General features: G+C 38.7%; 1 protein-coding gene across 8 annotated transcripts in view; it reads right to left on the bottom strand.

Annotated features, from left to right (window-relative positions):
• The window catches only part of PPP1R12A (protein phosphatase 1 regulatory subunit 12A), a 122,621-nt gene that overhangs the window by 52,113 nt on the left and 53,867 nt on the right, over window positions 1-16,641 (bottom strand). For all 8 annotated transcript variants that reach the window (XM_075600179.1, XM_075600175.1, XM_075600176.1 and 5 more), the window contains exons 3-7: window positions 16,138-16,256; window positions 5,317-5,476; window positions 2,613-2,757; window positions 1,125-1,199; window positions 702-790 (exon numbers count right to left, since the gene is read on the bottom strand). In XM_075600179.1, coding sequence (XP_075456294.1) covers window positions 702-790; window positions 1,125-1,199; window positions 2,613-2,757; window positions 5,317-5,476; window positions 16,138-16,256 — 588 coding nt within the window. The remainder of the gene's footprint in view (window positions 1-701; window positions 791-1,124; window positions 1,200-2,612; window positions 2,758-5,316; window positions 5,477-16,137; window positions 16,257-16,641) is intronic.

Raw genomic sequence — 16,641 nt, 5'->3', positions numbered from 1 at the left:
GCCGAGATCTTTTTATTTACTACATTGCTATTTGGTTTTAGGAGTCGTGCTGATGTTGATGCTCACAATTTACATCTTTCATTTCATCATAACTTCACTACACAAAGTAGTTATTTGGTATCAATTAGCAACAAAATATACTCCAACGTAAACCCTTTGCCAATTGGCAGACATCAATTAAAGCTGCAGTTCAGTCAATATCCTGCATGTGTGTTTTTTTTTTAATAAATCAGTTCTGTAGTAAGAAAAAATACTTTTAGCATTTTCTGTTTTTTAAAAAAAAAAAAAAACTTTGAAAGACCAATTTTCTTGTATTCTATTTTAACAAGCATTTGCTAAGGCACTGCCCCTTCATGTCCTGTCACAAGCCCTGGCACACCCCTTTGTCAGCCCTGCCCTCCCTCTAGCACATGTCAGTGCAGGAATGCTCATGAATATTCAGGAGCTTCCACTGACAGACAAGCAGATTATAAACAAATCCCAGCTTTTAATATGTCACCAAATTTCGACCTATCAATACATGGAGAACGAATTGACCTGCAGCTATACAGTTCTTTAGGTAATTAGAGATTGCACACATAAAACTATTGAAGTAAAAAAATAAATGTAAAAAAAAAAAAAAAAAAAAGACTGAACTGCAGCTTTAATTGAATCTGGTTTGATATACATTGGTCTTTTTATCACAAAACACAGGCACATACGTTTTCAGCGTTTTCAAGGACTGATTATTTTCCGTAGTGGTTGTAGACTCAATTAGCTGTGACTTTTTTTCTTGTTTTTCAGTAAGGAGCTGTAAGGGAAGCAATTAATATAAATATTGAAATGGGTTGTAAAGCAGCACACAAATTCATAACCTTTTCATCTTAAAAAAATACCCTATTTTGTCCATCGTTTGGATGTTTATCACAGGACTTTGCATCACCAAAGGAGCAATATGGAAGTCAGTGCTATAAGGAAGTACTACTATGCAAATCAAGCACAAATAAAAATTACATACATTAATTGTTATGGGGAAATATGTAAGTTAAGACAAAAATGCCAGTGGCAAAAAAAAGTGTATGTTATTCCAAGTTATAACCGCTGGCACAAGTTTGTCATACTTCTTAAATACATATTTAACCAACCACATTTTGCTTCTTTTGAAGTTCTTCCAAATATCCTAAAATATCTTCATCGGCAACATCGAAAGCTGTTTGACCCTAGAACAGAAAAACAAAGGTAATATTATTAGCATTTTCATTCACTTTGAGGGGTCAGGAACATTACTGTTGGATTCATGAACAATTACAAAAAGGAGGCAAAAAAGGGGTGTTCCAAATAAATCACAAACATTTATGTATATGTTCCATAGTGGTTTCCCAAAGCTCGCTCCATTCTCTCTCATACACACAAACAAACAATTCTAGTAGTCAGAAATTTGACATCCAGAGTATCACTTTCAGACCAATCACAAGGATAACTTCGCCTCCTGCATTATCATCTTTATAATACCCTGCACAGGGAATACAGCAGAATGTGTCACTTCTACCTAGCACAACCTTGTGAGAATTGTTTCAAATGTCACATTAAATTAGAAAACTAAACTCAAGATATCCTTCATAAGAAGAATTGTGGAAGGGTATTTTAAAAGGGCACTCGACTTGAAGTTCGACCTTTTGTAACAGAGAGACCTATTGAAGCCGTCCAAGTCATGTCTGACTTTTGAAGCAGCAGACACTTCACCATATCACTGTGCATAGATAGCTGCATAAGCCCTTATCATTGTTACCACTTTTCAATAATTTCCCACAACACACTTATGGCACAGGTGTTCAGAGGATTAAAAACAATGAGGAACCGAAGACTTTGCAGAGTTTTACAGGAAGAAGGCTTCATTATACTGAAGCCTCACTTCTGCCTCTATACATTACAGTCACAAAATCTGTCCCACAAAATCAAGTGCATTTGCTTCATTTGACTTACTTTGTGTTGTGTATTTATGTTGAACTATTGCTACATTTAGTAGAACTGTGGGGAAACCCGTCAAAAGCCACTGACTTAGAATATATTTTGGGCACTGCATTCTCATCCTCTATGTGAGCAGTACAAAGCTTAGTGGCTGAGGAAGTTTTTAATAAGTCACTGGAGGGAAAAAAAGGTAGAACTACTCAGAAAGATGATCCGTTTTCTAAATGGTGGTTCTCACATCAATTAGTGGATGGATGTAATATAACTGCCCGTCAAAAACAGTTTTGCAGTATACAGTTTTGCCCACTGTTTAAATCAGTAGGCTACTTTTCAGGCTGGATGTTTCAAATCAATGCCAAGGATAAAAGATTGCAGGTAAAAATGGAAGAACAACATTTATAAGGATCAACATTAAACCCTTAAGTTGCCAAAAGATATTGGGATATCAATTACACACTGGCTCTTCAGTGACGTGAAAGGAAATGGAGGGGACTCCACATCCGTTTCAATGGAGCACTGAAAATAATCTCACCCTACAAAATGAGCAAAAATAGCATGGATGTACCCTGTAAGTCATAAGAACTCCTGGTACTTCGTCAAAATCAATGTATACAATTTGAGAGTTCATTTTAAAATCAAAAAGTTTGCCGCTAGAAACTACTTACCACTTTGTTGACAGTGTCAATGTCACATAGATTTTCTACAAGTATTCTACTGGCTTCTTCTTTACCCCAGTGAGCTGCTGCATGGAGTGGTGTCCACCCATCAAAGTCTTTGATATTAACATCATAACCTGCCTGAATTAAAAGCCTGCGTAAAAAAAAAACACATTCATTTACATGTGAAACAAGATCAAATAGGTTATACAATTAACATAATATTTCTGAGACATCTTAACCAGAGAGCCAACCTAGAACCAGCAAAAGCAGTCACCAATGCTCACAATGTTTTTTCTTAAAAAACATAAATGAACCTCAATCTTCTCCAAAGACAGCCCCAATTCAGCAGACATGGTTTAATTTGTAGCCAATAATCCATAGGACGATTGGACTAGCAGTCAGAGGCACTACCAGTGGTGTCTAGTTATAAAAAAAAAAAGGTATGATAAATGTTAATACATTCCCATACTTTTGATGGGAAATAATATTTATTTACTTACAAGTCTTTACAAAGAAGATAAACACCTCATATGGGCATGAACGAGGCTTTGAATTGTAATAGTATTTACTACTTTGAATTGGAAAAACAAAAAACATGTATACAGGCATACCCCGCATTAACGTACGCAATGGGACCGGAGCATGTATGTAAAGCGAAAATGTACTTAAAGTGAAGCACTACCTTTTTCCACTTATCGATGCATGTACAGTACTGCAATCGTTATATACGTGCATAACTGATGTAATTAACACATTTGTAACAGGCTCTATTGTCTCCCCGCTTGCGCCCAGCTTCGGTACAGGTAGGGAGCCGGTATTGCTGTTCAGGATGTGATGACAGGCGCATGCGTGAGCTGCCGTTTGCCTATTGGGCGATATGTACTTACTCGCGAGTGTACTTAAAGTGAGTGTACTTAAAGCGGGGTATGCCTGTATTGCTATAGATAGAGCATGAGCTTTCATTATCAGACGGTGCCATTTGTCAAATGTTTACGTGAACGGTTTGCATTTCAACAACAAAAAAAATCATTGCCTGTAGCTACAGTTTAAGATAATCGGAGACAAAACAAAGTTGTGGTGGAGATTTGCATTTTGTGTACAAGGTCTTGACCATTACTAAAAAAGTCAATTGAAGGCGCAGTGCAATATTGTACCAAACAAAATAACAGATGTTTAGCAGGTGAGCACCACGTAATTGATAAAAACAATATACTGATTAGTTTGAGCCTATTTAAATTTGTGAAGAATGTAACTTTAAGGTTAGAGTGTGTTTCACGGCATATCTATTGTTACATCCACTTCGCAAGTTGGTCAAGACACAGATGGCGTGCATGAAACCAAGTAATGGGTTTATTATTGGGGTGAAGCAATTCCAATTCTTTTACAAGATGCCAAGCACCAAGATTATACACAAAACTGACATTAGGTCTCATATAGACCCAGGTTTTTTCCCCCAAGATGGGAAAACCGTAATAAAAAGCAACCCGCAAAAATAACGGACAACATTTTTTCATATTCACACAGAATTGGAGAGTTTATAGAAGGATTATCAGAGGGCTGCTTACTTATCTTAAAGATATGAATTCTCCCCATATTAAATGTATTTGGAACTGAACATGGACTTTTTTTTTGCCTTATTTAAACTGTGTGAGTGCGATAGATATATTTAAATAACTTTAAAAAAACACACACAAAAAAAAAAAAACATTTCTTCAAAGTGCAGAAGGGGCATCAGATTATCACTAGTTTCTAACCTGACAATTTATATTTTTATAAACTATAATTTAATCTGCTCTCACTTCTTGACATTGGTAGACAAAGAACATTATCTGAGAAGATTAAGATAAGGCATTTATGCTAAAATCATTTGTAAAAAAACATTGCAAAAAGCTCTGGGCTGCCTGGTAAAGTGTAGAAAGTGAGAATAAAGAGCAGGAGTTACCATGTGAACACAACCGCATGCCGAGCAAAAAAAAAACAAAAAACACAATTGCTTTAAATAAAAATCATCAAAAGCAGAATACGGTTGCTATTCCGCTTTAAAGAGCATCACGTGGAGACTCCCTTTCAAAGCAGGCCATGCTCGGGATGCACAGAAGGTGATCATAAATACGAAAGAAAATCAAGGATCAAATAGGATCGGAGGTTTTACAGCAGATGGGAAAATGGGTAGACTAGGTGGGTCAAGTGACTCATCTACCTTCACATTGTGTTTCTATTTGACGTCACATTTACGTAACTTGGCAGTAGGCTGACTATTTAGTGCAGTTATTAGCCCCCTACCCAAGAACAATAGACTTAAAAACTATGCTAGCAAATATTTTCAAACTGATTACATTAAACGTATTCGTCCTGATAGATGGCATAACAAGCGACTAAATGCTGTATATTCTTTTAGTGCATGCTCCACAGTCCTGAAAGGTTACCAGGAGTGTTAGAACTTTTGTAATTTATCAGAGGAATAAAATGGAAGACATACTCATTTCTTATCTGCAATCTTATCTGACGGCGCGCTAGAAAAATGTAAGGGATCTCTGCACATTTTCAGCATTCCTAACAAATCCAGATCTGTCAAAACAGCAGATTCATTCAAAGATATAGGGAGAGATAAAACTGCTAATACATGTAAATGTGTCTGTATCCATACACTGAATAATGGAAGATCGGTGAAAGCATTAACAGTTATGGACTTTATACAAACAATACTTACTTTAAAACTTCTGTGTAACCTTTAGCAGCAGCTACATGAAGCGCTGTTCCACCCGATTTTGCATGTCTGACATCATTTATATGCCCACTGTTTAGCCACTGTCTTGCATCTCTAAGCATTATCCTTTCTTCTTCTTTCCTAGCTGCCTCAACATCGATCCCTGTGTAAAATAAGAGACTTGAGTTGTACGCCATTGGCATTTCAAAACAATTGAGGATTAAAAGAGAAAGTACATAAAATAATTTCCTACAAATCCAAAGCAGTGCACGTAAAGCTTTACAACTACATTTGATTACAAATCAACGTGCCAACCGGTTGCTCCTTAGTTGCGGCACTCAAAAGTTACAAATTTAGAAATGGATACGAAGCAGAAGATGTTAGTGAAGCACAACGAAGGAATGAAAACATTTTAAGGTAAAAGAATGCTAGAGCAGTATTTGACAACATTATCTATATAGTGTCACATGTGCAGCTCGTAAGCCCTAAATAGGGCAGCAGTGTGTGTATGTACATATATGCATGTGTGCGCGTGTATGGTGCACAGGCGTAGGAGATGTTGCAGCCGTGGGTAGGAGCTTCTTCCTCCCCGATTCAGTCAGCTTCTTAATGCAAGTACACTGATAAATACTGCCCCACGTTTGAGATAGACATAATGCGAACGTAAAGATGAAAGTCAAGGAGCATATAGGTTGAGGTTTTATAGCAGACTAGGTGGTTATCTGCTATTCCATCTCCTTACACTGGGAAATAGCATTAGGCAGACGGGCGAATCTGAAGCCATGATCCACATCAATAACATCTCCACTCCTCCTGCATTGGGGAAGACGGGAAGAACGGGCTGCTGGGGTGGCCAGAGGATGTGGGCTACAGGTAACGCCCTTGAGGGCCATTTGCTGCCCACCAATGAGTTGCTAAACTACCCCTCATCACTTAACAAGAAGCGACAAGAGGTAGCGATATTGCCCCTTTTCCTACAACGATTAAGAATCACGGTCTGCATTCACGCGGTATTTCGGAACAAATGGCCTCATGGTAAACACTGTCTTTATATTGGAATATTCCTACTGACTGGAGCAAGGTGCTGCAATAGTTTTTCACTGTGCAGAAAACCGGTAAGATTTGCCAACTCTATAATTTGGCAAAAAACTATGGTGCAGTGTGCGCTGCTTTGATCTTCCTCTGCATTTGACTGAAGCAAAGACGCAGTCTGCATTCAATATTCAGACAGTCCACGTTCTCTTCGCTCATAAAGACAATTGTGTTTATTTGAATGGAGCAGAAGGTTTACCTAGCAAGGGAATACCAGCTTTCCAACGTACTAAATAGGGGCCAGGGATTGATGAAGATGCTGATTCCAGAGGTACAGTATAAGGCTGCGTCCATAGGACTGCAGCCGTGCGGAGGAGTGTCGGGGGGGAGAGGGGCGGGGGTGAAGAGAGGGGTCGAACCGCTCACTTGACCAGCACTGCGCTCCCGTGAGCGACACATCTAAAAATGTAATAAGATGCACGCTTGTGGAAGCGTGCGCGAGCCCCTGCTAAAGCCGCTCTCATTGCTGCTGCAGGGACTCCTTGAGAAGCGTCAGCGCACCTCAGCGCCTAAGCGCTGACCCTGGACACAGCCTAATTAAAACTGAAACACCAAACTGCTTTTTTTAAGCAAATGTAAAGCTTTATTCGTTCTGGTTTTCTAACTGCTCCAAAAGAAATGGCTAAAATGGGATAAACATTGATTTACATGAGGCTAAACTATGTATATTTTATTTTGTTCCCCTTCAAATTTAGCAAACAATTTCAGGGACAAGTCCCTCAAGTCCCATTGCAGATGACATTTCAAATACAATGTTCCAAGTGTTTCAAAGCTACGAGGTGAGGGAGTCACTCAAATTATGCAGTGGCATATTAAAACATCTGGAAGCCTCTATTCTAAAAAGAATTTCACTTCATGTAAAATATGTTTGTCGAAAGAGTTGGTGGATTTTAACTCGGCAAGAGGTCAGTGTTGGGACAACCACATATATTCAGAAAATAAAGCAGGTAAATAAATTATACTTATGTTAAACTTGTGATGAAGAGGCTACAATACACCATTCCAGCAACTCAAGGGTTATGATTGAGGTGAAAATGACATCTAGTGGGAATTTTACACCCTAAACATGTCACTGTGGTCCTACGACATGTTTAATGGGTTACATCTTGGTGATTTATGCATATATTTTTTTTAGGCAAATCTGACTTTGTAGGGGTTTGCTTTCCTCTGGTTACTCCCTATTCTGTTATGCCACTCTGTTCAGCGAGTATTTGTACAGCCAGAACCTCCCCTTCACCTTATGCCTATTGCTTCTCCAATAACGACAGGGTGTTTAAAATATATATATATATATATAAATAAAAACCACTACCCCAATTAAGTGGCTCATAAGAAATTCAATATTTTAACATATTAAAAAAAAAAAAAGTCAACAGCATGGCGAGCATGACGATGAATCTTCAAAGGTCATCGTAGAAATTCCAAAGACCTCTCTGACGAGGCCAAAAGAACAACATTTTTACAATTTTAAACAATGTGTGATAACTCAAATCTGATATCCCTCACAAGGATAAGAAACAGATAAACAGATAATTTGTAGAGTTGCATGTGTCAAATATGTGTTTTACCTCAGATTAAATTTAGCCCTATGGAAATAGATTTCCAAACGTGTATTTTAATTGGAGAGGAGCGGTGAGGGCAAAATTATTTTAGGGGTCATGGGGAAAGAGTATTTTCTATTCAAGCATTTCAGATAAAAACCACTATCCCAGCAAAATATGTCACAAGAGATTGAGTGGGTGTTACACAAGGGAGGGAATCTTTACCTCCCGATATTCTGGCCATAATTGCCTCAAGTTCAGGGCCGAACAATGCTTTTAGTAAAAATGAAATGGACATTAATGTATTTTTTTTAGATGTCTGCTGTTCAGGGTGTTGCCACTGATGGGGCAGAGAATCACACTAAAAGTTTTGTAGTGTGGAATGATGCATCAGAAAAAAATCCAAGGAATCAGATTGTACCATCCGATCAGTGTTTTTTGTTTTTTTTGCCGAGATGTTTGATTTGAAGGATCTTAGAACATTAGAAAGCCAAAACCTTCATGGTTCTTGCAAGAAATGCAGAAGTCATAACATGTCTGTACCGTGCTCCTAGAGTATAATAAAGCCTTTTCAGTAAACCCTTCTTTCTTCTGTCCATTTTATCACGAAAGGCAGCAGCATCCTTCAAGGGAATCTTTTTTTCTAGAAAATCGTGCCACTGTTGCATCTACCTTTGGAGAGTCATCCCATGGTAACCTTGTCGTCCGATATAAAAGGACACATTATATATAAAAAAAACAAATGGAAACTGCAAATTTAATCAGAATACTTCAACTAACAGCTAAATTCTTAATTTCCTTTTGAAATAGGAATATACACACAGTTTCATGGAAGATCTAGTCTCCTGTCAGACACAGAGTTAAGGTACTCTCTGCGTTTCATAATACCTTCAACATTGAAATTGGAATGATCATCCCGACTCTTGCGTTCTGCTCAAGGATGTCTTCTTTCTACCCCCTTTTTATCTAAAGCCCTCTCCCGCCTTAAACCTTTTTCACTGACTGCCCCACACCTCTGGAATGCCCTTCCTCTCAGTATCCGACTAGCACCCTCTCTATCCACCTTTAAGACCCACCTTAAAGCTGCAGTTCAGTCTTTTATTTTTATTTTTTTGTTTACATTTATTTTTTTACTTCAATAGTTTCATGTGTGCAATCTCTAATTACCTAAAGAACTGTATAGCTGCAGGTCAATTCGTTCTCCATGTATTGATAGGTCGAAATTTGGTGACATTAAAAGCTGGGATTTGTTTATAATCTGCTTGTCTGTCAGTGGAAGCTCATGAATATTCATGAGCATTCCTGCACTGACAAGTGCTAGAGGGAGGGCAGGTCTGACAAAGGGGTGTGCCAGGGCTTGTGACAGGACATGAAGGGGCAGTGCCTTAGCAAATGGCTGTTAAAATAGAATACAAGAAAATTGGTCTTTCAAAGTTGTTTTTTTAAAAACAGAAAATGCTAAAAGTATTTTTTCTTACTACAGAACTGATTTATTAAAAAAAACACACATGCAGGATATTGACTGAACTGCAGCTTTAAGACACACTTGCTTAAAGAAGCATACGAATAGCACTGTGAACATTCTGAACACCTAATACATAAAGTTTGGCCCCTGCAGACGCACTAACCAGAACTCCCTCCTACTGTCTCTGTACGTTCTACCTACCTACCAATTAGATTGTAAGCTCCTCGGGGCAGGGACGCCTCTTCCTTAATGTTATGTTTATGTCTAAAGCACTTATTCCCATGATCTGTTATTTATATTATCTGTTATTTATTTGATTACCACATGTATTACTACTGTGAAGCGCTATGTACATTAATGGCGCTATATAAATAAAGACATACAATACAATCATCTTTTCTTCATCTTCTGATGAGGATTAAAGCAAAACATCAGATGTTTATTCTGTTTTCAAATCACTAAAGATCTGAAATGACTTTATAGTATACTTCACGTCTAGAAGCCTGAAATGTCTCCTCCTTCGCAGTCTTGAATGATTCGGCCACTGAATTTTTGAACCATGTAAAAACAATGTGTCATTTGTGATGGAGCTTCTTCCAATGTCTCTTTCCAAATACATAAATGACATCTTGCTAGGATGACCCACAAACAGCCTATCATCACAGTCCAAGCACTTAAGGTGCTTGGATTTAGCAGCACATTTTATTTCCAACAACTGGATCTTCAGTTAAAGACCCAGCTTTACTGGCAGCAGGAGGAGAGGGAGTTAAGTTAGACATGGTAAGAAAGCTGAAGACATAAATACAACAATCCACAACAGAAATAGAGTCCTACCCTCTGACTAATCCTAAATACCTCTCAACTGTATGTGAGGTGCTCGTTAAGCTACTCTTGGTGTGCCGACTTTTAGTTCACCAGCAGGCTCCGCATCCATGACATTGCAACGTCATGCGCAAGGTGTGTGGGAGGAACACCCCTCCCATCTTGGACCTCCTTATTCAACGTAAGGAGGCCCAAGCAGGAAGAGAAGCATGGGAGCCTTGAGAAAGGTCTCTGCGTTAGTAGGATTCTATGAGGTGGTACTTGTCAGCCCATGGGAGATAGGGACAGTAGTGGCTCATGGTGGAGCTCAATGACCAGAAGTAAACTGGAGGCAGCCCAATAAACGGAGAGAAAAAAAACAAACAAAAAAAGTGTCCTCCGTCTAACACAGAACTGACCGGGGAGGGGCAGAACCTATATGGTCAAAACAAGTCAGGTGGTCTGGATCGTGTCTCCAGCAAGTTGTACATAATCCTTATGGCAATGCAATGTCATAGGAGGGACAGTAGAGAAAGATCGCTTTCCAGTCTGCTATGTGGGATTGCACTTTTATGGGCCATGTTTACCAAGCGCTTGTATAAAGCATAAGGCTGCGGCCCCGCTGGCGCTGACCGCACTCATGTTAGAGAGCGGTGAAGTGACCAGCACGCCAAACATGAGCGCTGGGTGTCCTCGCTATTTCTGAAGCGCGTTGTGGGGGGGGTTCAGCATTACATGCTAATTGAGCGCGCTCAAAAGTTAATTTTCTGTGTTTACCCAAGCGCCAAGCGTGGGTGAGCGTTTGCCCACGCATGAGCACAGCGTGAGAGAGGATGTGACGATCCACATTGACTAAGGTAAGCGCGCAAAGCTCTCAGCGCCAGCGGGGACAGCCTAAGACCACTTGCTGTCCCTTCTCTTGAATAGGCTGTTGGGTGCTTTATGGCTTCGCACCAGTTGGTAAATAATCTGTGTTCTCTTGAAGTGCAGAATAGGAAAATGAGCAAAAGTGAGTCACAGGCTCAAACAAGCTCTCTTTCCAACCAATTTTAAAGAAAATATGAATCAATTTCATAAATCCATCTTAGGAGGTGGGGGGGGAGGAGGCGTTTTTCTTTCTCGTTTAAATAAAAAAAAAGTGGGCATTTGATGGTGAATAATTATGCCAGTACACTTATAAGCATCCCAAGGCTTTCACTTACAGAACATTGAATATTTAAATGTCATATTTGAAACCTCTATGTTTACCACTACAAATTCTATAATAAGTCCTTTTAAACATCTATTGTAATTTTCAACAATAGGTTATTTGTTAAATTAGCACAAAATCAAATGAGAGTGGGAGTAACAACTGGTTCTATGAAGTGACTCCGTATAAATTACTCATGGCATGACATCATTGGTAAATGAACATGACAAATTTACTCCACTGCATAATATACAAGGCATGCATGTTTTCTGAGATTAACATGCTACAGTTATGAGCTGAAAAGCAAGAAACAAAAAGATACAACTGCAGAAAAATGTAACCTTATGCCTGAAGAGTCCATGGTTCCTTTTAAAAACCACATAAATACAGGTAGATATTATGCCAGTGTGATGTACCCTGGTGGTTTGCACGTAGTGATTATCTTCTATTGGACATACTATAGACCTTGTGAATGGCTAGTCAGCAATTGAACCTTGAATCGTTGCTATTTTTTGCTGGAGAACAAAGTGTGTCTGAACATGGATTATGTCTAACCAACTCTTCTTTTAACCTTTTGAAGCACTAAAACAGAGTCTGCATTAAACAAGCTAAAACAAGTCACAAGGATACTGTAAGTTTCCATTATACTTTATTACATTTGAATAATGGAGTGCCGATTCAACCCGTGGTCTGTACTATATGCACCACTTTATCCCTGGTGCCCAGTAACACTCGTGTTTTCTGGTAAATATCAAAATCTACAGACACAAGGGAATCAAGACGTGTGGAGTTTAACTTTCATTTAAGCAGCCGTGAACAATCTTGAATTCATTGTTCCTTATATATTGTTTTATGGTTTACAAAAGAGGTTTCAAGAATACAAACCCTAAATGTATCCCATTTCCCACCCAACCCCTGCCAAGACATCCCCAGAGGTTTTACGGTTCTAGTTGAGAAATGTAAAAAAATCGTGGATGAACACGTCTTGAAGTAAACAGAAATAAACACTATGCACATTCAATGGATCGTTTTTGAACAAAGAGTTCTATAAATCGCAGACCTATCCCAGAGGCAGACATTCATTGCGGAACACAGCCGTCAGTCAGGTGGACGTGTGAAGGCGACCCAGCGTGACAGATGCAGCAGTAGCTTGACTACAGTGCCCCACACTCCAGGGATTGCATATACGTTTTACATTGAGACTCAACAGTACTTTCGAGGGAAATATCACTCTTAGGCCTCGGCCATGTTAACCGCTTGCTGGCGGAAGCGTGCCGAGGCGCGCTCCCGCTCAGCACTGAGCCCCTACAACGGCAATTAGAGCGGCTTTAGTAGGGGTTCACCTGCGCTTCCGCACGCTTGCGGAAGCGCAGTTCTTAGGGGAATTTAAAATTCCCCCGCTTGCCGGCACGACAGGCCGGTCACGTGAGCGATTCGCCCATTGAGGGCGAACCAGTTCCGTGACGTCACTGGCCCGCCCCCCGCCAATGACGCGCCTGCCGACGGCGCGTGCGGTAAGCAACCGCAAGGCCAGGGAAAGCACCCGCTTTACCTGAGCCTCAGCGAGCAAGCAGGGAGCATGGACTCAGCCTTAGGTGGGCTGAGTGCCCGATACATAACTCCTTCAAATTTGTTCTTTTTTGCTATTGCCAGTTCAGGCTATTTTATTGCATGTCGCCTGACTTATGGCTTGTACTTGTGCTTTTGTTTCGCAAATTTATGTTTGTTGATGTGCCCCCCTTTATCTCTTCAGCCCTGCTCAAGTCTCTGGATCCCATGTTTTGAGTGGGTTTTTTGGGGTACACTGTTTGTTCAGTTATCCTGTATTTTGCTACTATTTTCACCTATAGAGATTTTTTCTGTTACAACCACTGTGTTTGCAGGTTTTTTTTTCTAGTATGAGTGCTGTGGGTATCTTTTCTATGGCAGATCACTTGTGCAGTCATTAGTCTAATAACAAAGATAAAGATAATATAAAGTGATTAAAAACAGAAATGAAATGATCCAACTACCACCAGTTGTTACAATTACATTAAACAAAAAAAATAAAATTCTCCTTGTGACGTTTGACAAGTCCCTATTCTCCCTGTCCCACAAGCACAGAACAAGTAAGCTTGTTGGTGCTATATAGAATACAATTATTACAGTGCAACAAAATAGGTAAGTTAAGGTCAGCCTATTTCTACACACTGCATCTCTATTCCTCTAATTTTCCTATTCTATGCTACACCGACTGATTTTTGCAAAATACTTCTACCCTGGTCTCTGGTATGTGTTATAGGCTGCGCTTATAGTGCTGGCGACTGAGTCATCAGACATCAGACATCATTGCCACCGTCGCATGCACTTATAGTAAGAGTGGCGCGACGGCTTGGTCACGATCACTGGAAGTCATCTCAATTTGATTTTTACAGCGACCGCAGCTCGACGTCAGCGTCGCCGGCACTAGAAGCGTAGCTTAAAGCAGCAATACTACGCATTCTCCCCCTTTTTTCTTCTTATTTGTATATGTAAGGCATGGGACAATGTAGAATTCTACATTCTTATTTAAGCTGGCAATTGTTTGGTGCTCCTGTTAGGAATCTGTAAAAATCCTGATTGTGCCTAGCAATGGCTGCCTTTCAGTTTCAATCAATCCTTCAGTCAGTGTAACTCAGCAGCAACAATATATCCTGATATTACGAAGGTAACATCTATTGTTACATTTTATAGCTCAAACTGCTGGAAACATTGGCAACAAATTATCACAAAGAGGAAAGTGTTGCAAATATCTTGCACTGCTTGGGAGGTGGGCTAAGCCTGCTATAGAAATTAAGGATGCTTTAAAAAAAATAAAAAAATTACATTTTTTTAAAAAAAACACGACATTTAGAACTGAATAAAATGAAGGGGGAAAAAAATGCAGATCTAATCGTACAGAACTGATTAAAGAAAAACAAAATGTAAGATTTCACATGTTTTGCTGCCAAGTCAAACCTGTTGGTTATCTGTCTCAAAACACTTTTTAAAAACTATTGAACACCAGCTCGGAAAATCTATGGTAAAAATGTAGGACTGCATTTTTCCACTGCTTCCTATATTTTACTCAGGAAGTATTACAAAACTGCTTAAGTACACACTAGGGATTCCCTTTCAACTTTCCCGCATGCATTTAAATTACAGCCCACATACTTAAAACTTAATTTCAATGTTATTTAAACGTAATGTTAGTTTCATCTACTTCACTGCATATGTAAAGGCACCTCAGATATTGAACGCCATGAAACTTATTAACTGCCAATTGTCATTTATTGATTAATCACAAAATATGATTTTAAGGAAACATTTACCAATAAAAAATCTAATGAATATTCATGCAAATTCGTATTTTCCTGTGATTTGTAGTTTGTTAAAAGCACTGCATCTTAAAAATAAGTGTATTTTAAAAGCAATTCTTCAATGACTACACGGATGCGCTAAAATTAGCCACCTACTACACAGAATATTAAAAAATAACACTACTGGAAAATCCTGCAACATATTCCTAAAGTGATAGTCATCATGACTTTCTAAACATTTTTTTTTATACATCTTTTATAACAAAAGTTATTGTAAAGCTGTGTGAGGGTAGAAAGGCACAATTGTTTTCCCTTTTGCAGTCTGGCATTCGCAACGTTCAAAAAATACTTAACTGTTCCCTATGAGTAGGAGAAGAATTTTATTCAATACTTGGCTATTTCACTCCTGGAAGGGCATTACTCTTTATATTTCCCAGCAAAGGAGTTAACCATAAATTGTGGCAAAATTGGAAACCCGTGCTAAATGCCAATGCCACAAACGCAGGCTGTACAGCAATCTCAGCTGTTTACATAAGAATGTTTTCATGCCAGGTACAAATGAGTATATGTTTAATATCAAGAAATTATCTAACATGGTTTGATAGATTATGGTTTGTACAGTATTATTATGTAAATGTTACATTCCAATATATTTATATCTTGATGTTGAAAGAAATTGATGGATATATAGATACACACAATATGTGACTGGAATTTGACTAATCTGTTTCATCTCAGTTTGCACACACAGTATAAGTATATCTAAATCTGATGGATAACTTACAAGGGTCTGTATTTTAGTCTTACAATTTATTTAATGTGAATTATAAAAAAGCAAAACAGATCATACCTTGCTCCAGCTGTGTAGGAGGAAGGGGTATTTTTTTCAAAGCTCTGCACTAATTGGCTGATCCCTGGGTGATGTAATGGTGGTTTATACAAGGGCTTCTGGGACTTATAGTATTTGCAGATAGATGAACTACACTATTGGCAGAGGTACAGTACTACAACTCCAAGAAACCCCTGCAGTGCGAGTCATTGCTTAACTTATTTATTTTCTTAAGGCTTGGAATTAACATCAACTATTTTATTAACACTAATGAATTCAGTTCAAGCTAAATCAATTTAGCGAACACAAATTAATGCAATGTTTGTTTTAGGTGAATATTTGACATGTTACAATATATAAACACTAACAAAATTGTTGAAAATTAGTTACCTCATAGGACCTAATTTTATCAAGTAACAAATCAGAACACAAGCAGCTCTGCATCGGATTTCACCAACCAAATTAATACCCAGTGTTCAAGACAAGTGTACACAGTAACGCCTTCCCAATTACAATAACTGCAACTATGCCTACGAGAACAGTTCCCCCCACTTTACAATAAGTACAACAAAATAAGTTATTGATGTTACCTTGCCGATTAACTTCATTTTGAAGGAGTTCTTCCATGGCCTCTTCCTCAGCAATGTCAAGCGGAGTATCTCCTTCACTATTTACTACTCCTACATTTGCTCCTTGGCAAATTAAATACCTATGAAAAAGTAAATAAAATTAAAATTAATCTATTTTATCCCCCAAGCAAAAGCAAAAGCAACACCAATAAAAGAATGAATAAAATAATGCTCAGTCTTTGCTCACAGTAAAAATGAATGCAGTTAGAGTGGTGTCTAGCTTTTCAAATGTTCATGAGGTCAACGCCAACAACCTTTTCTGGAGTGCCAGTCTCTATTACTAAAAATGTCTCCAACATCCTCCATTGGTTATTAAATGGACATTGCAATATTTACTTTGTTATTTATACCCAAAATAAATCCAGCACTGGGCATTAAAGTGTGTACATACACACACACACACACACACACACACACACACACACACACTTTGTGGGAAGTCACTTTGCTTGTCTCTGAAATCTG

The sequence above is a fragment of the Ascaphus truei genome, chromosome 5 (assembly GCF_040206685.1).
Source record: "Ascaphus truei isolate aAscTru1 chromosome 5, aAscTru1.hap1, whole genome shotgun sequence".
Classification (NCBI taxonomy): Eukaryota; Metazoa; Chordata; class Amphibia; order Anura; family Ascaphidae; genus Ascaphus; species Ascaphus truei.
This window is presented reverse-complemented; position numbering and strand designations above follow the sequence as displayed.